The 27,943-nt window shown below is 38.3% G+C and overlaps 1 protein-coding gene across 1 annotated transcript in view; it reads left to right on the forward strand.

Annotated features, from left to right (window-relative positions):
* Window positions 1-27,011, forward strand: part of LOC306756297 (E3 SUMO-protein ligase PIAS1-like) — a gene marked incomplete at its 3' end in the record, with an annotated part of 63,206 nt that extends 36,195 nt beyond the window's left edge. Inside the window, exons 3-13 of the mRNA XM_079241023.1 lie at window positions 17,416-17,500; window positions 17,597-17,735; window positions 17,835-17,969; window positions 19,079-19,184; window positions 20,547-20,620; window positions 20,959-21,119; window positions 21,431-21,564; window positions 21,855-22,083; window positions 22,736-22,875; window positions 24,447-24,487; window positions 26,649-27,011. Of these exons, the coding sequence (XP_079097149.1) occupies window positions 17,416-17,500; window positions 17,597-17,735; window positions 17,835-17,969; window positions 19,079-19,184; window positions 20,547-20,620; window positions 20,959-21,119; window positions 21,431-21,564; window positions 21,855-22,083; window positions 22,736-22,875; window positions 24,447-24,487; window positions 26,649-27,011 (1,607 nt within the window). The remainder of the gene's footprint in view (window positions 1-17,415; window positions 17,501-17,596; window positions 17,736-17,834; window positions 17,970-19,078; window positions 19,185-20,546; window positions 20,621-20,958; window positions 21,120-21,430; window positions 21,565-21,854; window positions 22,084-22,735; window positions 22,876-24,446; window positions 24,488-26,648) is intronic.
* Window positions 27,012-27,943: the final 932 nt, after the last annotated feature.

Consider the following 27,943-nt stretch of genomic DNA (forward strand, 5'->3'; position numbering starts at 1 on the left):
GTAAACATGTTTATTTCTGCTGTGAAGTTGGTCTTTTTAACATGGGAGTCGAGGGGATTTTCTCTGTTTTGGAGCCCCTAGTGGATGAGAAGGGAACTCCGCAAAGGCTTCACTTTTAACCACCGGAGGTAGCCACTGGTTTGCACTCAAAATTACCCACAATGCATCCTGAAAAATAGTGAGCATCAGTGGTCAATAGATGGGTCAACATACACTACGATGCTCTAGATGGCTCAAGTGGTGGAACATCAAAGCAGGTTAAAAAAAACAAAAAAACTATAGACCATCCTTTTGTTAATAAATAGATATGCAACAGAGGAAGTAAAATAAAATAAATCATAAGGAAATAAAATATTTTTACACAAGCGTTTGGATTGGATTTAAAATTATAATGTCATGCATGTCATATTGCTGTTGTGACAGCTGGTATTGGTGATCTCCAGCGAAGATAAAATAGCCAAGATTCATGTCTGGGTCACCAGTAGAACAAGTGCACTAATAGTCTGCTATACTGCAGCCCCATGTAGTAAATGAGAGGTTAGGGAATAGTGTGAACGTTCGGGCACAGCCAGTGTCTACATGACTAAACGTAGGCGTGTTGCTATCATGACTGATCAGCTATTTGTATAAATAAGAAATTGAACAAGTGTTTCTAATAAAGTGGCTGGTAAGTGTAGTTGGTGGCTGCACTTACATCATAATTATAATGAATTATATTCATATCACCTTTACTGTATACAGGTTTTGACTCTTTTTTTTTTTTCTTTTAAAAACTTATTTCTAATTTTCTATGAGGTACATACTTTTTAACAGTAACCAAGTCCCTCAATTTGACTAAATTAGAAGGAAGGGGGTTTGCTGGTTCCAGATAAGAGGATTTGTCTGGAGTGCTCTTGGCTCTCTTTTTAATTATAAAACTGGATTTTTTGTTTAATACATTTCCGACACACATTGCACCGTAAGTTATGTGTAAGAACATATAAATTTAAAGTTGTGGACTTTCTTGTTTCCAGCAACTTTGTTTGTTTGTTGAAAACCTTAGTTTTCTCCCTGAAATATAAATCCTGGCATTTTAATCCTAAAAACTCTGTGGTTTCTTTAAAAAAAAAAAAAGGAAAAAAAAGGGAAAGCTCCCGCAGACTTTGTCATTACTAACATGAAATTCTATCATTACTAACATGAAATTATAGCAGATATTGTTGACATATAAGAAAGAGGAAAACATGGCCATAGATGAACTGCATACATTGTGTGTTGTTGTTTTGTTTTCTTTTAGCAACCAATGAAACTGTCATTTCGATGATCATTTCCCCGGATTTTCTTCCAAAACCTAACTTCCCATAGTAACCGGGTTACTTTTTTGCATGTAAATGTAGTTATTATAATTCTCCCACCACATTCTCATCCCTCCCTCCCCCTACCCTATCATTATACCTCCCTCTGGTGCAGTTCTGTGCTCCCTGACTCTTTTCTCGGGAATACAGGTTAGACAGCCCAGTTTGACTCTGCCAGTAGACACTGGTCACCATCCTGAGCTGCTGCATCTTTGTCTTTATTAGCATAACAACCTCACTGATTGTACACAGTTTCATCTCCGTCAGTACCCGTCTTCAATCAAAAACTATGCCTTCTGCTTATTATGGATATCACAACGGCTCACATACATTATACATGATTAAATCAGCACATTTCCTGGAAAAAGATGCAGGCCCATTTTAGGTTTGATGAGAAATCTGTGGATAATGGCTTGCTGCATTAAAAGACTGCAGTCTAGTGAATTATTGAGGTAAAAGTGTCTAATAAAGCATTTTGAAAATGGCCTCCTTCAGAGATGGATAAGTCAATTACTTCATTTTTGTGTACGGAGTCTGAAAGACCTTTTGCATTAATTGTTCGGATTATAATTCTGCCTATTAGACTGTAGCTCACAGCAACTAAAAGGTCACACTGATCTTTTTGGACATTTGTAAAATCTATATGTAACTTTTGTTTCATGAGTTTATTTTTTATATATAATTCTGTTGAAGCTTGGCTGAAAAGCAATGTCTGACTTTCATTGGTTAAAATTAATAGAATTTTTATTTATTTATTTTGTCAGATTCAAGTTTTTTCTGTGACTATTGTGAGTTTTTGTTTCATTGACCGAAGGGTACCAACAATTTTTTCCTCGTGTGTCGGTTAAATTAGTGCTTGCATTTTGTCTGACACACACAGTTTGTCATGCTTACCTACATATATGCTGCTTGTTGTGTATATGTATTATTTCAGCTGTGATGCTGCAGTTGTGGCCAGAGCCCCTTTGGGAAACAGATTTTTCTTTTAGAGTTGGTTCACCAGTGCATGTCTCGCTGACTGCTGCAGACACAGACTGTTACTCTCATCATGACTTCAGGCTTGAGGTAGCAGTCACATAGTTGGTGACTATGCTGTATATGTGTCAATTCTGGCAATGACAGTAGTTTTTAATGGGCATAATCCTGACTAAATGCTGCTGTTCTGATGCTGGTTGAACATTGTAATGAAGCTCCTGTACTCCTGTAGCGTGTTGGCAACATATCAGTCATAGACACACTGCAGGTTTAAATAGTAACAGCTGGACATATCCACCATAGATTGAACCACATGGCAGCCAAAATGCAAAGTGAAACTTTATCCAGACACAACTTAGTTTTTCACAGCTTGGCAGAGCAGCTGTGCTCACACCCAGCAGCTGGATCGTGTCAGAGATTATTTAAAAAATGAGTCATGAATGCATCACATTATGTGCCACATTACTTTTGCATCCATTCATGTAGTTCAGAAGGAATATAAACCATGGCAACGAGGTTAAGCAGAAATTACTGCAGGATGTCATGGAGGTATTAAAAAGCAACTCAAAAATAGTCGTGGAAAAAAATCCTACTGTGCCATCTCAAGGACTCTTAACAATTCTGTTTCCGCTCACCATATTTTCAAAGTTCTCGGTAAAGGCATCTATCTCAAGCACTGCAGTCAGCTTTGCAGCCAATACATAAATCATGTCAGATTGGTCTCCGTCTCCTTGTTAGTGCAAGTCTCAAAATGTGTGTATCATCTCCCTGTAGGTTCCACTGTAAACACAAGAGCTACTGGCAAAAAGGCCACCGTTCTTCAGAGGATTATTTGAAACCATTTTTGAGTAAGACAGCAGTTGGCAAGATATTTTTTGGGGAGTTTATCTGCTCTTTTTCCATCTGCATGATTGATTAAAAGCTAATTTTCATACCAGCTCCTGTATGCATTACCCAATTCATTGCATCTTTGCTTTAAAATTATCATAATTATTTTATTCATTGGTGCAATTAATGGTGAGTTTTGTATTACTAGTTAAGTCCACATTGATTTTCTGAGCACTGGTACTTCTTCAGCAGCTGCAGACTTGATTTAATGACTGAGACATGAATATCTAAAGTTTTTTTAAATTATTCCTGAATTCTAGTATTTCATTATTTTCATTCTATTTTGCTGTATAAAGAATATAATAATCATTATTTACAACTTGGCGTTAAAAATTGTGAAGCACACCCAGCGAAATTTGATTTGCATCATCCAGCTGCAAATGACTTTTTATTGCACAAGTTAGAAACTGCTGGCAGAAGCCTATCGTTGTTATGCTTCTGGACGTGCAGGTTAACAAGGCTTTTAGACATTTTCTGTGTGAAACTATTTAGTTCTCTCCATTTTGAAGGCATGGAAATAAAAAATATAGCTGTGGTGGCCCACCACAGCTCACTCAGTGTAGGGGAAGCAGTGAATGCTGACCAACTGCATCAGTATATGAACAGTAACATATATCATACGGTTCATGAGGCACCAGTGTCACCACATACCGCAAGGTTTTTGTTGATCACTACAAGTAAATCTGATTAAACTTCCAAAATTTTGTAGGTTAGCACAATGAACTATTTCATTGCAGTCATGGCCTTGACATCCTAAAGCTTTGTCTTTTTTGAAGAGTCTGTTTTCTTTTTTTTTTTTTTTTAGATGTTTCTCTATATTTTGATAAATGTTGGAGGATAAAATTATAAAAAGCAATTCTACCACTTCATTGCTGTTCCCATAATATTTTTAAATATTGCATTTTATAATTAAGTTATGAACAAAAAGCAAATATGGAATAAAGATATGATCAACTAGGCCTTAATATTATGACAGGTTATCATGAGTGACAGGCTTTTATTACCAGTGAGACACATCCCATCACATTAAATCCTTTCAGTTTTCTCTGCTGCTCATTTTCTCTGTTTTTGGCTGGTGCAGCTGTTTTAAAGTGGTTCCAAAACCTTATGATTAGTATGAAATGTCTGTCAGAATTTCTCATATTAATTGTCAATGCATTTTTATTTTATGAAGACAGCACAGTAAAGTTCAATCAGTCATCAATCATAGATTGAAAAAGCATTTGAGGCTCAGCTATTATGTGAAATGCTGCTCCAAGATTCATAAAAAAGATTCAATAAATTATGCCATGCCTTCTCCGCAGCATGATAAATAGGCAAATATCAAAGATACATGTTTCATTATTTGGCTTTATGATGGGTAACAAAAGCAGACTGATAATAGCAGGATAGGAAAAAATTGGCTCCACTGTACCGGATTGTGACCAAACAATCACATTTAATCAACATAATAGCGTTGTTCTTGTTTGCCTTCCTACAAGTATACAAACAAACAAAGAATAATCTGTCCTTTAAGTCAATACATTTTTTAATGATCAAAAATCTATGATATGTTATATTGTCATTATTTAACGAAGCTGAAAAGCCGAATCAGTCTGTGAAAAATTAGAGCATTATCTGAAAGACCATTTGTTTTTTCTTTGCTTTTGAGCTCGCAAGAACAAGAACAAAGTCAGTTTTGGACCAGCTGTTTCACACTTCATGAAAAATTTTGTCTGCTCCAAGACACAGTTTTGCACAGTGGGGTGTACATGGTTTGATAAGTCTCACGTGTTGTATAGATTGTTGTACTTTCTGTCCACCTTGACTGGTTATTTCTTAAAACTTTTCCTTATTCCTTCTTTAGTTCTCCAGAAAATAAAAGAAAAGTACTGTTTGAGTGATGTGTCAACTGTCATGTTTTTGCCACCCTGATCCCCTGGCGCTCATCATTGATTACTCGATCCACCTGCTGGCTTCCTAATTGCCTCTGCTACCTCATTCAGATCACCTGGTTTCCTTTTCTCTCACTGCCTACTTAAGCTCCCTCCAATCCCTCCTTCTCTGCCAGATAATAATCAGACCTATGTCTAGTTTTGTTCCAGCGTTCTACGGATTGATCCTCAGTTGCCGACCTTCTGCTTTATGCCCCTGGATTACCCTCCTTGCCTTGCCCTCGACGGACACCGCAACTTTTCGGATCTTCTGGTTACCGACCCTGCCTGTCTTTGGATCTCTGAGCCTTGTCGTTGCCTGGATGAGTATTTTGCCATCCTGTTTACCTCCCAGCTGTTGCCTGGTTTCTTCTGCAGACCACTCCCCCGGACTGATCTTCTGTTCATACTCCTCCACCAATAAACTGGTCATTTGTCCAGAACTCCCTGTGTGTGGCTGTATTAAGGATCCTCAGGGTAACTCATTACAGTCAACAACAAGCTGCAAGCGGAATGACGTCATTTGTTCTTGACAGCTCTGCACCAAGAACTTTTTTTTCTTGCAGAGTATGTAACAGCATTCAGTGTTACAGGATGTTAATCAAATGTGCTCACTTCTGTAAAAGCAGAAGTTTAGTCAGCTTGCTAGTTTGCCGCAGTCAGATGTTTTTAATTGGTCCAAAGGTGGAAAGACATCAGAAATTGTCTTAAAACAGTTGTTGCTGTCAGTCAATCAAAAAAGTGTTAAAAATATATTTCTGAAAAGTTTGGACTCCATTATTGAGCAGTGGGAAAGATCATTCGCCAACGGAAAACGTCAAGACAGTTGACAATCTTCACAGTAGTGAATGTACCAGCAAGTTCAGCCCTAAGTTTGACCACCATGCCATAGAAACAGCAACATAAAACCCATGGGCTATATCTCATCCATTCATTCATTCATTCATTCATTCATTTTCCTAACCGCTTAATCCAATTCTGGGAGCTGGAGCCAAGCCCAGCAGTGTTTGGGCGACAAGCAGGGTACACCCTGGACAGCTCGCCAGCCCATCGCATTGGGCTATATCTCAGACTTCCCAAATCATATCATACCTTATGAAGGACATTAGAACAATTACACCTGAAATAAAGTGCTTCTTATAACCAAATACTTAAAACTGCAAGAAACTATTTAGAAAAACGAACAAAAAATGAAAAACATAAAACGCAGGGCTGGGCAATATGACAATATATATCCTTTGGACAACGGAAAATGTCTATCATTTCATATGAAGCTCTATCGTTTACACCACGGTTTTGTGCTTTACTGCAGCATTTTACTTCAAGGTGCGCTTTACGGCATGCACGCTGCAATGCATAAGCAAACATGCAGAAAGACGGTAGCAGGCATGTTTCTGAGCAGGGCAATGGACTAAAAGATGACCAGCCAACCAAAACTGATGAGCTTGTTCCTAAAAGGGTGGGGATTTCTGTTGCATGGATGCGGTTTGGATATAAAAAGACCGATGTGGAACCAACAATGTTTGTAAAATATACCAGCTCCCAGTCCCAACAACGGACTCCAACACAGCAAACTCATTTCATAACTTGGGCAAGAATCAGTACAATTAATACAGAATCAAAAAGCAAAAGCAGCATCAAGGGGTGGCGAAAGCGCTCATAATAAATTCCAGACATAAATGCTGCAGCAGGCTTTTACCCGTCAAACGTCATACGGCCGTAGTTCCCGGAGATGAAAAGAGATGACTGCTGCCGTTGCCAAGCACATCTGTCAAATAACTAATGAATGACACAATCTTACATAAACAATTTTATATCGTTATGTATATGGTTATGGGGATATAAAATGAGCTGTATGAGATATTAGTCATATCGCCCAGCTCTAATAAGTAATATAAGTACGATGAATGAGCAACTAAACTCATATACATAGACACAACACTACATTTTTAAAATCAAGATCTTTTTGGAGCAAAGTTTGGAATTAGATTGGTTTTTAATGTTACAATGGAGTTTAGTGTACATGTATTGTTAATCTGCAGTTTTTATTATAATTAATATAATGCACTTATTTGCTTTTTTTTTTTTTCTTTTTTTCTTTGGTAATGAGCAACATTTGGTAACAACAAACAGGGCATGTCAACACACCTGTCTCATACCAAATGACAAGCACGGCAGTGGAGGAATGATGGTTTGGGCTTGTTCTGTACCTGCAGGACTTTGGCTCTTTGCTGTCATCAAGTTGATGATACATTCCTCTACATGCCAAGGCATTCTAGTGCAGTTTGTCTGACAACTAAAGGTTTACTTAAACTGGGTCATGCAAGTGGACAATATTCCCCAACACACCAGAAATCTGGGACAGAATGGCAGGAAAAGAAAATAATAAAAATCTTGCATTAATCTAAAAATCCACACCTCAATTTGAGGAATACTTAAGTAAGTGCCCACACATCTCAGTAAACCGGTAATCATCCACAGCAATGTGAAATATTGATAAGATAAAATGATAAAGATGGCTTTACAAGCTGTCGTACATTTCTAGTGTACAAGCATTTTGGTTAAGTTTTTGTTCAATCAATGATAACACGGTATGTCTTATTAATTTTGATCATAGGCAGCATGATTTTCTTCATGTCTTCATATGTAAAAACTAATTACTGAAAGAGACTTCAGTTTGTTTTACACACAAGTGTTTATCTGCATCTTTATGCAGCAGGTTAAGACAGTGATTCTCCCACACATGCAGTACAGAAACCAGCCACTTCACTCCACATGAAAACATTTACCAGCTGACACCCTGACCCCTGCGTGATCCTGAGTAAAATCTTCATCTCAGTGTAAACAATGAAGCCTTCCCACAGCATATGAACATCAACAAAAGGAGCCTTGGCTACACTCTTCTATAAACAGCCTGCTCAAAATGGCTTCCATCTCTGAGAGCCGATTAAACCTGCATTATTTTCTTCTATCTGAGTTGGTCCATCATCATCTCCACATTTTGATTTTGTTGACAGGCCCATCTCCTAATAAATGTAAACATTTGTGGTTCTGCTCATCTGGCTGATCTTAAACATTACAAGCACTATTCAGTGTGTATTTAATGTCACCTTTTTTTTGTAAAATTCATTACATAATGACTTGGGTGTGGCATGTATGGGAATAACAGAACCAGCTCGACTTACCAACACACCTTTAGTGCCAACTTTAGCAGTCCTGCATTCATATTGGAATGTCTAAATGAGCCTCGACAGTTTTTAGCTTTACAACACCCATAATGCAGGCTGTAAAAGGTAATCACTGCTGCTACACTGACAGCAAGTAACACTTCTGGAAAGTTTTCAGTTGTTATTGTGTGAAACTGTGGGCGTACCATCCACATCTGACCTTTTGCAGCACAGCCTTCTCACATTGTAGTTTTGCATTTGAGTGACACTGAAAGAATTTATGTCTTTGTTCTGCTTGTGAATGTTGTTTTATGTTGTGCATGCGCACATATGTGTGGCTGCCTCTGTGCATTTGTGCCTGTGGTGCAGAGAAAAAAAGTAGCAAAGCCACTAACAAGTTAATAAACTCCAGCTGGGCTTTGTTGGGCTGAAGACAGGCTATAGAGCTGAGCACATTCTCTGAAGTTTAACTCACACATCTTTACTTCAAAGTACAACAGAATCCAAAGCTGAAGTTTTCTAGGTTTTTGCCTACTGATTGTTAGAATATTCATACTTTTTCAAAGGAAAAAGTCGGCAATGCTAGCCATGAGCGACCCTGTAGAAAGTTTACCTGATATTGTCTCTGAGACATTATTTGGCACAAATGTGTAGAGCCACAGTTGTAGGAAAAGCAGAAGTCTTAAAGTAGCTGCATGGATACTGTGTATAAAGTTGACCTCTGGAACATAAATCTAGTCTTTTTTTTTTTTTAAACTCACAAAGATGTTGCTAATGTTTTTTGTTGTTTTCTTTTGTGTTTTACTCATCTTGTTTATGCAATCCACTAGCAAACCATTGTCAGTATAACACCTTCATCACAACATGCAAGGACTGCAGGTAGACATGACTTAACGTCAATCTTTTTCTTTGATTGCACAGGACATATTTTATACCATTTTTATGGATAATTTTAGATACCATTGACCAAATAAGATGGCAAGTGGCCCTAAATTTTGTTCGTTCTTGTTTTCTATGCTGTTTACCATAAATATTAACCCACTGAAGGTCACTTTTTCCCCCATCTGTCACTCCTCCCACCATCTGCTTTAGATTCATTTACTGCATAGAAGACAATAGAAAGTGTAGTAGTAGGTACAGCACTGGTCTCAATCTGCATATCCTGAAGGTCAGTCTACAGGTTTCATACAAATGTGTATGAAATATATATAAAGTATGAATTGTGCACATATATAATATCTATATATGTGTGTGTGTATATATATATATATATATATATATATACACACACACACACACACACACACACACACACACACACACACACACACACACACACACACACACACACACACACACACGCATACTGGGTAAAGATTCCGATAAAGCCTCCTTATAATGAAGTGATTGAAAAGAAAAACAAAGTTTAACTAAGCTGGACTGAAAGTATTTCTTCAATACATTCCTTCAGTTAGGAGTATTGTTTGAAATCAGCTGAAAGTTGTAATAAACTTTCCAGATTTTCTTATAGAAATCTGGTCAGCATGGAAACATTATTAATACGGCGATCTTGAGGTTCAACTGCCGATTTTAGCTTTTCAATGACACTTCAGTTGATACTACAAGGACTTCTTTTTCATCTTCAGAGTGCAGTATGCATAGTGCAAGTCAGCGCTTGCCCAATTAATGGAATAGTCAGTGAAATTCTGTAAACAACGATATGATGTGTGATGATGTAACTTGAATTGTCTGACAATAATGAATGTTGATGCATCTTGTTTGTACATTAGGGTAATTTATGAGGGTAGAAAATGTAGAAATGTGAGACAAAGAAGGTGAAATTTCTGTAGACAGCATGGAACAGTTTTTAGAGCACCTCCATTTTTTTCAAAGCTTTTTAAAACATTAATAATTGCTGCTTTTTTGTATTTATTTTGGAATTATATGAAAGGCAACAAGCTGTGGGCTGATTGGGATTTCCAGCTGATACAAAGCTCTTTGTATTTCACACTTTTTTTTTTTTTTTTTTTTTTTAAAACAAGAAAAAAGTCCAAATTCCAAGTTCAAACAACCCCTGAGAATACTGAACTTCATCATGTCAAACTGAGATACTAAATTTTATTTTGTCAAATTTCTGCAGCTAGTTTAAATGGCGGTCTTAATGTGCAGCATTTGCATGTTCTCTCCTCACATGTGTGGGTTCCCCCTGGCTCCTCTGACTTCCACAGCCCAAAACATGCATGCTTGATTATTTGGTCATCCAGATTCATCCTAGGAGTGAGTGAGAGTGGTTGTTTTTCCACTGTGTTGGCTCTAAGATGAACTGGCGCTCTGTCCAGGTTGTACCCTTTTTCTCACCAGTTAATTACTGAGATTAAATGAATAAATAAATAAAACATACTGAAGTATTTTAGCTTAGCTTTCAGTTGAATAATTTTTACTTTGTTTATTTTATTTTATTTCAGTGTGATTTTTATATTTTTATTTTATTTACTCAATTTTAAAATGGCAGATTTTATCTTTTTTTTTTATTCTATTTCTTTTGTTTTGTTTTACAACTGCAGATTTTTTTCATGAACTCTGTTATCTATTCTTCCGTACTAGTTGCTCTTATTTTATAAAATTATTTTTAGATTTGTTTAATTTTCCATTTCTGACATTTTCAGTATTCTCCAGTGTTTTCGTCATGGGGATCCTCCACACCAGGAGCATACTGCTTGGTTTGCAGTATTGTTGCCATGGGGATGACTTTTGTCTGGGTATCTGAGGGGTCCAGCATAAAACCATATAGTTGTGGTTTGGGCCCCGGCCTGCCCAGATCTGGGCTGTTCTTGTGGTGGTAGTTTCTGTGGTTATGGTGGTGCACAGATCCCCTAGATTCTGTTTTCTCAGCAGCGTCCAGCAGCCAGATTATATTTTTATATTTGCATGAAAGTAAGAAACAAGGTTGGGGTGTGAGGTAGGGTTGCTCAATTATGGTAACAATAATAATCACGATTATTTTGACTAAAATTGATATCTTGATTATTTAACATAATTATCCATTATCCTTAACAACATTAATTTATTTCAAATTAAACAGTGAATTTTAAAGAAGGTCAGTCGGATTCAACAAATTTTATCAAAACAATTACCATGAAGCTTTGTCTTGACAAAGTGCAAATACTGATGTAAACTGAAAAGATAAATATAAACTCTTTTGTAGTGAGCTTCTACAACCTACTGCAATTATTCTGCATTGCACCTGCAGCTGGAGCCGACTGAGACTGGCCGCTTGTGAGTGCTTTAGGACAGGGAGGGGCTCCCGGGTTCCCGACAGTAACCGCAGAACAATATGTGCCTTCAAGTCAGTCGCCAAAGCACCAGAAAAGTCTCTAATAACTGCAGTAAAAGTTGCTGGTTGGTTTTGAAAGTCGCCAGATTTGGCAACAGTGGCTGAATGAAACCAAATTGGCTGTGGGAGGAGTTTATAACGCTGCAATGCCAGTGACGCTCGATTGCCAACACAAGACAGCGCAAGAGTAAACTTCAAAGAGAAAAAACTTGCACCCTTTTATTTTTATGATCGTTGAAAACCCAGATTGTAAATGAGATTAAAATCCGATTAATTGCCCATCCCTAGTGTAAGGGTGTGTATGGTATGAGAGATAGAAAGACTTGGTGTGAAATTTAATTTTTTTATATTCTTTGTATTTTGCAGACTTTGTTGTTTTTAAAGTCTAAAGCACTTTTTGCTCTTCATGTATGAAAAGAGTTTAATAAAGTTTTTCTTCCCCAAGCCACAATACTTTACCCTTTTAAAGTGGCACTACATAAATTTGGCAGATTTTCGCACCTTGGTGCTCCTCTTACCAAAGCTTTTGGCATCCATTTAAATCCTGTCTCTTCTCTGAGCTCTCTTCAGCCTGTAAAAGTCAGTTTGATGATTACTCTTGTTTTGTCATTTTGTCTCCTTTTTTCTCACTTCTTTTGATGATGTCCTCATAGGTTTCTTTCCTCAATCAGTGATGGTTTGTGTTCAAATTGTCCCGTGCATTGTTACCCAGTAGCTGTCATGTGCCACGGTGCTGTTAAGTGAAATACAGATATCAATGATGCTCCAGGACATCTTCTTTTTTGTTTTTTACACACCCCAGGTGAGCTGCAGTTGGGAAAGCTGCAGGGCAACAATAGCTCCAGCTATGTGCATAATAAATAGTGTGTCCTTAAAACTAGTTAGAAGCACAGAGTTTTAAAGTTGGAAAGTTATGTTGTTTCACTTTGATGAGAGACTGTGATATCATTAGTTGTTTCCTCTGAGTCAGAGCCGTGAAACAAACACACAATCTAGTTTCCAACATAAAAAATATTTCATTGTTCCCACAGGCCAGCATGAACCTAATCTGATTACCATGACCAAAAAGAAAAAAACCACCTGAACAAACAGCTGCTGACTAGGTGAAGGGGCTAAGGAAGGATGTATTGATGATGAGCCATCTTTCATACTTAATACTTTGATGACATGTATTTGTCTTTGAGGCTTTGTTATGCTGGTGAATACCTGACTTAAAAAACCATCCCGCATAATCTGATCTGACCTCTGCTGGTCTGCTGATAGCTTACATATTGATGAGTTACTGATGAATTACGGAATTAAATAGCATTTATTTGTCATGAAATTATGAAAAAATAAACCAAGCTACTAAACGAAGCTCCAGTTTTTATTACTGAACAAAATTAGCAGTAGCAGAAAAGCACAAAATGGCCATTTCAATTATTGGTGTTCAGCCATAAACCTTCATGGTAGAGTTAACTTCACTCATCAAGTATAAACAATACCATCACAGAACCTGTTTTGGATTTTAGTGGTTACTTCACTTCTTTCCATCTTCCTATTTGGTGATTCTTGTCATTCTCTTGTATACAGACACTCAATCTTTTTCCATTAGTGAATCTTTAGAGCAGCTGGCAGACAGATTTAGTTGTTTTCTGGAGATTCGCAGCCTTAGTTACCGCTTTCAGTCTCGTATTTATCCTCAACTAAGTCAACTGCATCCTGATAGTTCATATTTACTAACAAAATATGATCTTATCTAAACTCTTGAAAGAGGCAGCAAAAAAAGTCAAACTTTCCTTGAAAGAAAACAAGTATTTTTAATAAAAGACAGCATAAATGGATTACACAGTCTGGATTACACTGTCTTAACATACATGTTAGGTGAAGAAGCACATGAATATAGTTTCAGCACTTGATGCTTTTCAATGCTCCAGACTTTTTTGTTTGCTAGACTTCCAACAACATACCTACAGATGAGATCAAGTGCTGTGTTTGCATCTTTAAGATGATATTGTAATGGTGTTTGTACATGTGATGGGGTAAAAGTGAGTCTGTGTGTGTGTTTGCAAGAGACAGGGAGACATCAATCAAAGCTCATTTCAGCCCTTCTCATATCTCTTCCAACCACACTTATTGAAACACCAGAAACAAATCCACTAAATCTACTGCCAGAGAGAGAGAGAGAGTGAGTTTTAGAGTGATAGGAGAGTGAGAGCGCACTTTCTATTTATAACCTGTGTGCCCGGAGAGGAGGAAGACTGTTGTTCAAAAGCACACTCGCGCTTGGTTTTGTCCTGCAATAAACAGGCTGCAGCTCAAAGGACACAGGAACCTAGGTGTTCACTAATGCACGGCATATGGATGATAAACAGTGAGGGGGTGAGATGGGTCATCACTGGGAAAATTAATGGCTTTTTGAAAAGCTTATGAAAGGAGGAGCGCAATTGGTCTAGTAATCATCTGCAGGAACTGTAGACTTCATCCCCCTCAACGTCCTACACAGGAAGAAATTACCTCTCTGTACTCTGTTGCAGCTGACGGGTTTTTTTTTGTGTGTATGGTCAAACACATGCAGGCTCTCGGCATGGGTTTTAACACGAAACTCACTGACAGTTCATCTTCTTTTTTTTATTATTTATTTATTAATGCACCAGTTTGCAGTTATTCATATTCCCAAAAGATTTCCACTGGGATTCAGCAGTTTAACACTGGAGAAAGAAGAATGTAGTATTTATAGTATTTTAAGACTTTCTTAATGACATGAATTGATGGACATTTGTCTTATGGCAAAGACAATCCCTAATTAATGACACTGTTTAGATCTTAACAGTTTTACATATGAAACTTTTTACTGTTAAAGGTGTTACTTATCTATTCTGCCTGTTAGCTTTTATATGAAAACACTTTTATTGAACCAATGCATCATAATAAAAATAATAATGTTTGTGTTGTGTGTAAGTCGCCTGTTTCTTTTGGCTAATTTCCAACACGCTAAGATTACAAAGCATTTCTGTTTTAAGGCAGCAATTGATAGTAAATTAGACTATGTATGAAGAATAGTTTAATTCCATTATTCCTACTTGCACAAATATAAGACACTTCTGAATATCATTAACATGTCTTACTCTGACACTTTCAATAATTTGATTTCTCTCTGGCAGAAAATACTTATACATACAATAAACAAACAATGCTGAAATTCTTCCTTAAAGATTCTGTATACCCACACACTGTTTTATTTATGCAGGCTTTTGGGTTTGCTTGGAAAAGATTTATACATGAAGTTCAAACTTATACTGGACATTTTTACTACAAATTTTGTCTCCCCTTGTCTGAAATGATCAATTTTAATGTCTGTCTCTTCTCTTCTTCTCCCAAAGGCCCTTTAAACTGATTCTTTAGACATGATGGATTGCAAGACAGCTGCTCATGCTTTGTTTGAAATGCCGTAAACTTTCCACAAGATAAACTTTATTCCAGTGTAGTTCCTAGTGGGGTAGTTAAGGAGAAAAAAGGACTACAGTGAGGCATTAAGAGGCAAAAGCTTCTGGAGTAGAAGATAACTCTTTCCTGTGAACATACACAAACTCAGCTTTTCAACAGAAAGAAGTTTGCTAAAATGCAACAAAAATTCAAGTTTTCGATTTTTAATCATTTGTGTCTTTGCTTAAAATACACAAATGCAAGAGGAGAGATGTAAAAAAGACAGAAATGCTGATGAATAATGGAAGAAATGCTGCTGAGGATTACATGACAGCCCTACATGACAAACTGTCATGCAAGTCTGATCAGTAGAACCACAAGAACTCAGGAGTACCTTAGATAACCATTTTCAGACAGCACAGTCCACTGACCTCTGGTCTTCAGCTAGAAAGGGATCCTCTGTAGGTCAGGACTGAGGTTCTCCACCAAATAGAGAAGTTAAAGTATCTCAGGTTCTTGTTCATGAGTGAGAGCAGGATGGAGCACGAGATCACCAGGGGTTTTTGTGCGTATCTGCAGTGATGCGGTCTGTCATGGTGAAGATTGAGCCGAGCCAAAAGGCAAAGCCCTTGATTTACTGGCTGATCTACATTCCTACCCTCAACTATGGTCACAAGCTGTGAGTGATAGAGCGAGCGCTTGAAATGAGTTTCCTCCATAGGGTGGCCGGACTCTCCCTTAGAGATTGGGTGAGAAGCTTGGTCATCTGGGAGGGGCTTAAAGTTGAGTTGCTGTTCCTGCACATTGAAAGGAGCCACATGAGGTGGCTCAGGCATCTGATTAGGATGCCTCCCTCTGGGAGGAGACCCTAAAGAAGATCCCAGACGCAATGCAGGGATTATATCTCCCAGCTGGCCTGGGAACACATCAGGATACTCCCAGGACAAACTGGTGAATGTGGCTGGGGAGAGGGAAGTCTGGGCTTCCCTGCTTAAGCAACTGCCCTGCAACCTGACCCTGTCAAGAGATGGATAGATGGGTGGACGGACGGACGGACGGACGGACGGACTCACTGTTGCATCCAGAAATGTAACCTGATACTGTCTATGGCTATATTGGAAGCCATCAACCCCGTACAGAAGCACCACCAGATTCTGTTTCATGAACAGAAAGACACAGCTGACGTGTTCTGCGGTCAAATTCATCCACGTTTCAGCTGCTTTTCAAAGAAAATGGACATATTTCTTCTTCACAAAAATGTAAGAAAAAAGATAAAGAGAAGAACATTTTGGCTGTTGTTAGAGAAACGTACAAAACCCAGAGTCTGTGATGGTGCGTCAGTGGGCATATGTGTGATGGAGCCACTGTTTTAGAGGCTATATTGGAATTATGAAGGGGTTAAATATGCTGCCAGAACAATGACGTGTTTTTCTAGGATGTCCATTATGTTATTTCAGCAGGAAAATGTCAAACCTTATTTTGCTTGACTTATAATGGCCAAATTTCATACACACAGAAGCACATCGTGGAGCATCATGGAGAGGGAAAATCAGACGACAGCAACAACAGACTGCAGAGCAGCTGAGATCTTTCATTCAGCAACTGCTCTAATTAGTGTCCTCATTTACAATTAAAAAGTATAATTAAACAGAAGGTTAATGGAACACAGTAATGAAGGGTTTTTTTCATTGCAATTGTGAAATTCTTTCTTTTCTTTTTTTTTGTTCTTTAAGTGCAGAGTTTATAAACAAATGACCTAAATATTCATTTCATGTCAGCAAACCCATAGCTTTGCTTTAGATGTATTTTATTCATTTGCAAACTTTTTTATTGCCAAAATGAGCCATATACCCCCCAAAAACATGTCCTCTTCAAGTCTTTAAGATTAGTGAAACTCTTTAAATATATGAATCTTCATAATGTCTTGTCTCTTGCTGACCTCCTACACAAACCTTTCTTGACTCTGTGAACCAGCTGTCTCTTTAAAGCAGGGTGGGTTAGTAGCACCAGTTATTTCCAGCACCTGTGGGTGGGCCTATAAATAGAGCACATCTTCATCTTCACCTCGGTGTGAGGTCTAGTTTTTTGACATCCAGGTGCTCTTCAGTGACTCATATCTTAGATACGAGGTTTCACTAATTATACTGTTATCTACGAATGAAAACCCTTCTTATTCACAGCTGCACCGGCACTTTTTCACCTTTATCTTTTTATCCTTGCAGAGTGGCTTCCTGCCATTTTGTTCGCGGTCATGCTTGGACTTACTTGCAGAAGATATGATTGTTCTCAACCTAAAGTCACAGAGTGTTTGGAATTTGCTTTTGGCATAAATATAATGTTTGTAATGTAAACATGCAGGACATTCTGAAAAAGATGTTTCCCTCTCTGTTTCTCTGCAGCGTCAGACAACAGCCAGCGATTTCAGGAGACGTGTTTTGCTTTTGCATTAACGCCACAGCAAGTTCAGCAGATCAGCAGCTCAATGTAAGAGAATCTCAGCTCTATGGATTGCAGGACGTTGGATTGTTAATGAAGAATCCATAAACGTACAGATTGATGAATCTGCTTCTGTCCTCAAAGGGACATCTCGGGGACCAAATGTGACTTCTCAGTTCAAGTTCAGTTGCGGTTTTGCCTGTCAGAGACGAGCTGTCCTCAGGAAGACCATTTCCCTCCCAATCTATGTGTGAAAGTCAACGGGAAGCCATGTAACCTGCCGGTAAGGGACCATGAATTAATAAAATAAGCACCTAGCATCCACAAACATGACCACTCTCTGAGAATGATAAAGTTTCTTCTATTTATGTCTCATTTCCAGGGTTATCTTCCGCCAACCAAAAACGGTGTGGAGCCCAAGCGGCCCAGCCGGCCCATCAACATTACCTCACTGGTCAGATTGTCCACCACAGTTCCCAATACTATTGTGGTGTCGTGGACATCTGAGATCGGAAGGGTAGGAACCAAACTCTCCTGCTGTATATTTCTGTAAAAGACTTGTGACACTTGATGAAAAGCAAATTTTATGCATATTTTTGTAGATTCCCAGAATGTGAAGATTTACTTGCTTTTGTCAGTTTTCACGTTTGTTTAAACGGGTCATTTTATTGCTTTTCCTCTGACTGATGCATCACACAAAGCATTTTATATCAACCCTGACTGACATGCAGTATGAAGTCTTTCAAGCCCTTATCACACATTAGAAATGTCATATAAATCACTTTATTATTGTTAAACTCTAAAGGAAATTTTGAACACCACTATTGTGTAATACTTAAATATCTGATGTAGCAGATTGTTCAGACCTCACTGATGTGCACCGCCTGACCAAATGTCATTTGGTCCAACTTAAGCAGAAACACATGGAGGGGATTCCCACATGTTCCTCGTTCAGGAGCCAATAGATTGATGGAAGTCGGTACATATGCAAAAGGAGCTTTTTGATCTTTGTTTTAAAAAAAACAAAGATATATAAAACAAAAATTTTCTTTTATGAACAAATTGCTACTAAATGATTAAATAGGCATTGTTGTGCTTTAAAACACATAATTGCACATTGACTTTAAGTCAAAACCACTTTCTGTGTGAAAGAAACATAACATAAAGTTATTTATTTTAACTTACATGTAAAGTGGGATAAAAAGACACTGTTACATGCAAAAGTTTAGTGTGTTTCTCTTTACGGGCAAAGCAGTCCAGAGAAACGTGCCTCTGAAAGTGCTCGCCAAGGGAAAGCCATGGGTAGATTTTAGAAAAAGAAATGTTATATGGTGTATGTTTGACTAGAAATAATAGATATTGGGGGTGGGTGGATCTGGAAGTTGTTCTGAAGAGAAGTGTAGGAAACTTCTTACAGCCGGGGCATGTACTCCAGCAGTACAGTAGTAAACTCTACCTGCCCTCCTCATACTCGCTGAGCTCCACTGAACTGAAAACTGCCTGAGAGCAGCGATATTGACTTCTCTTTACCAGGTCTACGGTTGACAAAGATCTGAAGTTAGCTGTGTTTAAGGACACCTTTGGAAGCATAACATTACATTATGTTGTATATTCCTGTGTCAACAGAGTTACTCCATGGCAGTTTATCTGGTGAGACAGCAGTCGTCCACAGTGCTGCTACAGAGACTACGGGCAAAAGGCATCAGAAACCCAGACCACTCCAGAGCCCTCAGTAAGGACTTTCAGCCTCCTTCTTTCTCTTTTTTTCTTTTTTTTAACCAGATTCACTGATCCAGTATGCTGGATTGTTGTCAGGGTCAGAATCAACAGAACCAAGTGCTCCCCGTTTCCCCATTTCTCCCAAAAGAAACTCATTCATCCCTTCCTGTCAAGAAAAACTTTCCAAAAAAAAAAAAACAATCAGTGGATTATGAGAAGGCCTTGTCAGTGCGTTGCATCCTGTGGGTTTTTTGTTTCCATCGTACATGACATGATGACTGAATTGTAAAAAGCTTCAATAAAATAGCACAAACTTTGTGACTGCTTATAGGTACACTTATTAGTATACAGTCTTTGTTTTTCTCATAAAATTATGCAGAAAAAAATGTGGTCTGGTCTGCCAGTGACATATTTCCCCCCGTTCTTGTTTGATATTTGATCTCAGGGTCTTCTTTGTTAGATATGTTCTTTCATAAAGAGACAGATTTATTCAGTGACAGCCTCATATTGCAAGCATGTAGTTAAGCACCCACTTAGGTATTTCCTTAAAAAAAAAAATCTCTGGTTGGCAGCATACTTTACTCCAAAACCCGCCTCATATCTCCCTGAAAGCATTCAGTGCCCTTAAGAACATGCCCATTTCATGGGAACTGGTACACTCCAGTAACAACATGGATGCCAGCTTTTGAACTGTGGGCTCGTAAAAAGTGGGCTGCTTTCTCTCCTCTGTCATGGAGAACACAATGTTCTGGTTCCACTTTATTATAGCTGATTTGAATGGAAAACCTGCAGTGATTTTAGTTCTGCATGATCCTTGAGGAACTCGACCACTCGTTTCCCCCCCATGCAGAGATTTCTTCAGATTCCCTAAATCTTCATAGTAACTTCTACTGATCTGTTTTTGCAGATTAACCTTATTTATTGTGAAATTTGGTGTTGGGTGGTGCATTTGTTTCTCTTTTTCTTTTTCTTTTTTATAAATATATATAAATTATAGTAGTATAACATTCAGGATCATATGTATTTTATTAAATGTGAGGTATTAAAACCATTATTTGTAGAGATCAAGTTGGATTGTGCATCGTCTTAATTGCTTTTTGGTGTCGTAGGATTTAAAAATCCCTCAGATATTAACAGGCCAATATGAACTCATGTGAAATTTCTGTTTGTTTTGTGATTTCATCATGAAATGTGTCTGTTTCTTTCATTAAGCCAGATGGTGAATGTGTGTTTGATGATTTATGGGTGTTACTGTGAGAAGATTCAGACTACATGTGGCACACCTGAACATTTCTTAAATAAAAAAGAGTAAAAGGCCATCTGTCTGGTTCTCAGTCACTCATGTGTGCATGCTGTTCTTATCTTTCTTCTGCAGTCAAGGAGAAGCTGACAGCAGACCCCGACAGTGAAATAGCCACAACGAGCCTTCGAGTTTCGCTGCTTTGCCCGGTAATCAGCCTCTCTGCTCTTCATGAACTTAAGACGGGGTTAAGAAACTCACTCATGCCAAAACACGTTTGCCCATTCGGTTATGTTTTTCCTTTGCTTTGTACATGTCTTAGCATGCCTCATGGGCAAAATGTACATTCAGAAGCATGTTAGCCTGTTAAATCATCTTCTCAACCTGCATCATCTTTTGCTTTTTTTTCTTTGTGTGTTTTTCCATGAGGGTTTGCTATATTTGTGACATTCATGCATCCTATATACCCATGCCCTTCATCTTTGCTGTGTGTTTTTTCCCCTTCAATGCCCTGACCGCATGTTATGTGTGTGTGCTCATTGTGCAGCTGGGGAAGATGCGGTTGATGATTCCATGCCGGGCGCTAACATGCTCCCACCTGCAATGCTTCGACGCCACACTCTACATCCAGATGAATGAGAAGAAGCCCACTTGGGTGTGTCCTGTCTGTGACAAGAAGGCCCCCTACGAGCACCTCATCATCGATGGGTAAGTCGCCTGACATATCCAACACTTTATTTAAATCAGGTTTAGATTATAAACATCCTGGAGTTTCCGCTGCTATTCTTTGTGGTTGATTTAAGAAATGTCAAAAGGTTTTTCTTAAACCTGATGGATTTATCCTGAAGACTCACTTATCAGAAGACTCATACCAAGACATAAGTAGAGTAGATATCCACTCTCACTCAGTTAATTAGTTTTATTAGAAGACATTTTTGTTTAAAGTCTCTGAGTGTGTGTGTGTGTGTGTGTTTTCTTAGTTTTGTTTTAATACGACGCTTGTTTGTTTTTGTTTTTAGGCTTTTTGTGGAGATCCTGAACAGCTGCATGGACTGTGATGAGATCCAGTTTAAGGAAGATGGTAACTGGGCCCCCATGAGGTCTAAGAAGGAAGTGCAGGAGGTCTCAGCTTCCTATAACAACGGGCTGGATGGTGAGTTGAGATGCAGATTTTACACAAAATCAGTGTGAGGAGGCTGCTAGTGATGCAGTTTGGAATAAAGAGACACATTTGTTTCTTCTGATTATTTGTTTTTGCTTCGTCAGCTCTGATTTAGTGACGTCTCAGTCATGTTGCCACGGAGTAAACTGTCTCTATAGAAACAGACTTTGTAGCTCATTTCAGAGCAGACGAGATGTGCCGATGCTCGTTACGCCTCCTTTGCTGTATTTTTTAGCACTTTGTTTTCTTGAGCTTGCTGAGATATCGGTGCTGCTCTGCAGGCTCTTGTCGGACGTCCGAAGGCTCAGATCAGCGGAGCTCCTCATCCTCCAGCCACGGCGACTGCAGCAATGGGAAGAAAGTGGAAGTGATTGACTTGACACTGGACAGTTCCTCGGATGAGGAAGGCCCGGATTCACCACCTCCACCTCCGCCTCCGCCAATACCCCCTCCTGTCAAGAGAGCATGTCCTTCTTTGTCCCCAACCTCACCACCCATCATTAATAAAGGGTAAGACACTCACCCGATGATGCCATTTCATCTCCACACAAATTCTGAGTATCATTTAAAGTAAGATGGAGGCTCTTGTGGGTATTTGTGTACATAATTTATGGATGAGTTTTGCACTCTAACACACAAGCATCTTTTGACATTTTACATCGACACTCAAGGTAGACCCAAGTGTAATGACTGAGAAACATTTATATCTGATGGGATGGGTGACTTTGAGAGGAGGGGAGATATTTTTCTGCCATTTTGCACATGATGAACACAGGATTAGAGTTCAGTCTGTTTTTATATCTGCAGTGTAAAAAAACTGAGAAAACAGAGTTAAACGCTTGATAAACTCTCAGAATCATGAAAAATTAGTCCACTTTTTAGATAACAAACAATCTGACTGGAGATTTAAATCTGCGCCACCCTGAGACTTCAACAGCAGCAGTTTCTTCCAAATTAAAATTCATAAGGACTAAGAGCATCTGCTGCTTCATTTGACTTTAATGAATCCTGCGAGCGTTACTGTTCAGAGGTTTGTGTTTCAAGTGCAGCACAGGAGACAGAACGCCCTGTGACTTTCCAGATACGCCATGAAGTAAAATACTAATTATAAATTAAGCGGCTTCTCTCAATTTTCGCCTTTTTTTTCTGCTTCTGCCATCAGCGTGTTAAACCTTCACCACCAGGCTTCACCTGTGAGCCGCACCCCCAGCATGCCAGCTATAGACACTGGCTACATCCCTCCAGTCCCCCCACTCATCCAGGACTACAGACCTTACTACCACACCCCAAATGACTTGCCAGGTAAGTGTAAAAATATGCGGGGAAATTAATTCCAATAAGCTCGTTATGTAAAATACATATGTTCAGTATATAAGTTCAGTCTTCCAGGAGCCCAGTCAGCAATTTTTAATTGGATCCAACAGGTAAACTTCACCAGTAACATCTGTTCCAGTCGTCCAGATATCAATCAGGTAGAGATGTGTTTGCAGCAGTGTGTGTGGTTAACCCAATGTTAACTGAAAGGACGAATAATAAACATGGTGATCCACATGTAGTCAGGAAATAAATGCAGTAACAGTAACTCTGACAATTACACAGCTGGATTAAAAAAAAAACAAACTCTCAAAATGTCCACAAGAGATCCATGTCATCCATGTCCTTGTGAAGATGTCTCTTAACCGCGACATGGGTGTCCTGTGCAGGGGGAAACAGGTACTATAAATAAAAGCTTACAGAAACTCGCCTTTTATTTATTTGAATGTGTTTTGCCTAATTTTACATTTTGGTATATATATATACGTATTTGTATTTTGTGTGTATAAAAAAAAGACACATATCTGTAACTTTTAATTCCACAATGCAATGTAAACTGTATATAAATGTACTTTCTTATTGTGTAAAAGCCCAACAAGGGACGGGCATTGAAAATTAGCTTTGGCTAAAATGCTGCAGTATGTTCCATCATTCATGGAGCATACTTGTCCCGATCAAATAAAATAAATCAATAAATAAATATAAGTAACATAAAGCTCCATGAATTGTTTAGTGTTCATTTCAAACTAAATCTGAGCACTACTAAAAGCTAGACTCTGAGAACTTTTCCATTCCTGTAAATGGTTTATATGAAACCATACATATTAACATTTTGTGTGAACAAACAACTGAAAAACTTCAAACATTGAAAAAAGAAAACCCGCATCTTTCATGTACGCTGATAGGAATCACCGATTCGGCGCCGCTTAGACAAACTCTTACACCTTCGCTAAGAAAATCAGTCCGACCTTTTTATTTTTTATCATATTTTTCCTCATTTATTTATATCCAATACATAAATATATTTATAAATAATATGTTTATTTAATAAATATTTATATTACAACATGTTATAAAACAATATGTTATGTGCACACGATACATCTTTTCTCTTCAGTAATTACATGTATGTATTTATGTAAATACATTATTTAATTTGTTTTAAATGGCTGCCTGATAGATGTTGACTACAAAGACCACTGCAGATAAAATGTACATTGCTTGATTTAGAAATCAATACGGATGCATTTTTCAGATTTATAAAATCCTACTCTGTCATTTTTTTTAACCTGTAAACTATTGCTTTGGAAGTTTATTCTAGAGACGTTTTACTATGATTTCCTTATTCTGCTGTTTAAATGATTACATTTACATCATAAGTAAGATTAAAACGGTTTGATTGATTTATTCTGATGGTGTAAATGATGCAGTGAATTTTACCGTCCTCGCATTCCTTCCGCTTGCTTCAGTCTCTTACATTTGCATCTTTGCTATTGATTTTTTTTTTTTTTTTTTATTATTATTGATTCGACGCTGACTCTCTTCTCATCGATTTCCAGAGTTGAATTTCTTCTCTTTTCTCCAAGGAGACAATCATCAGGTACGTCCAGCAGTTCTTTTAGTTAAATTTTACGGCTAAAGCAGAAGTCATGGCTGGGACAAAGGTTGATTTTAATATAATGAAAAAACTCTGACATTCTGTGCTCAGCAAACACCAAACCTAAATGTGTTCTTCATGTTCGCTGAAAACTTAAATCTGCTCCGGAAAGGACAGGAGGAGGATGAGCTGTGTTCTCACTTTGACTGCTTCTGGGTTCCAGTTTCCTTTGGCTGTTTAAGAAGTCATGAGAGCAAAATGTTTGATAAATGGGAGTTGTCTTCCTCCAAAAAACGAAGAAAAAAATGAGAGCGAGAGAAAGAAAATGTCTTGCTCAGCTGCTTTGGAAATGAGATCTCTCTCTATCTCTCAGATTTCTGCTGCCAGACTGATGCAGAGAGGATGAACAAAATGTAAAACAAAACATTTTAACACTGTTCAGTCATCATTCCTTGCTGTTTTATGTTATTCTCCTGAATTACATCACCTAATTTAGGATCTCCACAAAAATGGGGGAAGAATCGAACATTTACCTCGAGATGTGGACGAATTAAGCCAGATACTGAACAGCTTGACGCCATCAGTGGATCATCAAAGATCTTTATTTTCTGCTTAAATCCTCCCTTTGAATGCGAAACTAAAAAGTTCCTGTGGTGTTTTGTGATGGAGAAAGTCGCCATGACATTAGTCATTGTTTAACAGATGTTTGCATTATTTTATGGGTTCAGAAGTTACGATGTATTGACGCAATGGAGCATTAAATTATCACACAATAATTCACATCAACTTTGACATAAATTGCTTGTCTTTGTTATCAATACATTTAAAGCATTTAGGGATTAACATGCGTAGATCATGGCAACATGTCACATATTCCACTTAATAATGAAATTATGTTAAATGTGCTTTCAAATCAAAACCAAAACGGATATTGTACAGCAAAGCGATTCAAACCTTAGCTGGGGACTTTCGTATGGAGTCGGCGTCCTTTTTAAGCATTTGTTCCTCAAAAGCAGGAATGTAAATATATAAAGTTAAAGCCTTAAAAAACATCCTTCTGTCCTGATTGTTGGATCACTGATAGAATCATTGTCAAAGTGATCACAAGCAGGCTGATCAGAACATGTTAACTGAGGGGCCAGGTGTCTATTAAAACCAGAGATGTTTGAAGGCAGCAGCACGTTGTGGCAGTCATGATATTTAGCAGGGAATTAGCCTTCAGTTTGCGTCCTGTTGATGATGATGATGATGATGTAGTCTGTCTGTCTTTAGAACTGTCACACGAAAACCTGATGATTTTTTTTTTGTTTAAGTATTGGAAAAATGATCAATATTATATTTGTTATTTATTTTTTACCTCCGCCAAGGAGGTTATGTTTTTACGGGCGTTTATCGGTTTGTTTGTCCTTTTTATCTGTGTTCAAGATTACTTCAAAAAGTTATGGATGTATTTTTAGAAAATTTTCAGGAGTTGTTGGAAATGTGAAAAGGAAGAAAAGATTTAATTTTGGTGCCGATCCGGATCACCAGGAACTTTTTAAAGACCTTGACGGAGGTTTATGCTCTCCGATTGTTTTTCTAGATATTTATTTATTCTCCTTTATTTGGCCAGGAAGTCCCATTGAGATCAGAAATCTCTTTTACAATGGAGACCTGGCCAAGGTAGCAGCCATACAGAGTCAAAACTATATAAAACAAATACAGAATTAAAAATAAAAAAAAGCCAGAAGTAGCTCTTTAAGAAGAATATCGACATTTTTAAGTCATTAAAAAAATCTTTAAAAAATCTCACTGGCAAAACGCAATTTTTTTTAACACACTGTGGATTAAAATCAGATTATTTTTAGACTAATCAAACAACTTAACATCATAAGACATATTTAGCTGATAGAAATACACTACCAGTCAAATCTTTGGACACACTTTCCCATTGGATTTAATGGGAAAGTGTGTCCAAACTTTTGACTGGTAGTGTACAATGGCTAATATCAAAAGTCAACTATAAATAATAATTAATATAATTAATAATATGGGTAAAAACTTCTCTGAGGATAGTTTATGTGACGTCTATTTGGTAATGGGAGCTTTGTGTTGTTAGTTAATGCAGATCTCAGCCAATCAGGTGCGAGCTCACCCTCTGCTGTGTTTTCTCCCAACCCAACAGCATTACAACATGGTCATGGCAGCAGCAGCCGCTGCTTCGGCCTCAGATGACCACGAGCTGCTCCTCAACCGTTTCCTGCCCTACACCTCCTCCTCCACCTCCCAGCTGTTCCTCGACCAATCCGCAGCCTCCTCCGCCCCTTCGCTAACCGCGCCAAGCAACGGAGCGGTGAGCAACTCCGGCAGCAGCAGCAGCCTGGTGTCATCTAGCAGCCTTCGAGATTCTCACTCCACACACTCGTCCTCGCACACAATCTCACACTCCTCGCACACACACCCCGGGGTGGTGGCCAGCCGGAGCAGCGCCGAAGCAGCGGTCGCAGCTATTTACGGCGGGATACCTGACATCATATCGCTGGACTGACCCTGGAAAAGTGGAAACAGCTCTCTGGGCCCCGCTTTCATGCCGTAACAAACCCAGTACCAAACTGAGTGCAGGGTAAGGTTCAATCCACAAACTAGACTTGGCCCTAAGTCATCAAACTCTGAACTTTTGTGGAGTGATGATGATGATGAGAAGAAGAGCACTAATGACATGAGTGGGTGACATCACTTTAAGGGGTCAGCTGCGTACTGAGTGTTGGTATTCACCGACTTCCAGCAGGAGAACCCACATCACTGCTCTACTGGTACCAACCTGGCACAAACTGCTGAGATGCTACCTGAGCAAAAACACGAAGACGGAACGCTTATTTTCCTTCTTTCCCCCTTTTTTTTCTTTGGTTCTTTTTTTTTTTTAAACAAAACCCAGGAGTGGCACCGTGTACAGAGAACAAAATCTATTTTCCTCCTTTACTTTTGTATGTTAAATCAGAACATTTTCAGTCTAGTGAGCTGCTTCTGTCACCGTTTTTCGAGAAGAGGACTGAGTTTTGTTTTGTTTTTTTTTTCCCCTCTCAAGAGCTTCTACAAATGCCATGTTGTCATCGTTTTCTCCTCTCTTTTCTCGACCCGGTTTAAAGTTTTCCATCTGCATTTCTTCAGCATTAAGTTCTCTGTTGCTCGAGCTCATGTTCAGATTTATTGCTTATTTTGTTTTCCAATGACGAGAACTTTTCAGACGCTGAAATTTCCAGTGTAATCATGTGCTAGTGATTTTAATATGCTTTTAAGTTATGTATGATATTTAAACAGTTATATATGCATTCCCTTTGACCTTCAGGTTAACGCTGTGGGGAGTGCGAAGGCAGAAAGTAGCCACTTTGAGGGGTTTTAATTTTCATTCCGTGTAAAGATTCTGCCGCCATACAACATTTTAGATATGAAACTTTTTATAATTGCCAATTTTAGACTTTT

The sequence above is a fragment of the Telmatherina bonti genome, assembly GCF_933228915.1.
Source record: "Telmatherina bonti genome assembly, chromosome: 1".
Lineage (NCBI taxonomy): Eukaryota > Metazoa > Chordata > Actinopteri > Atheriniformes > Telmatherinidae > Telmatherina > Telmatherina bonti.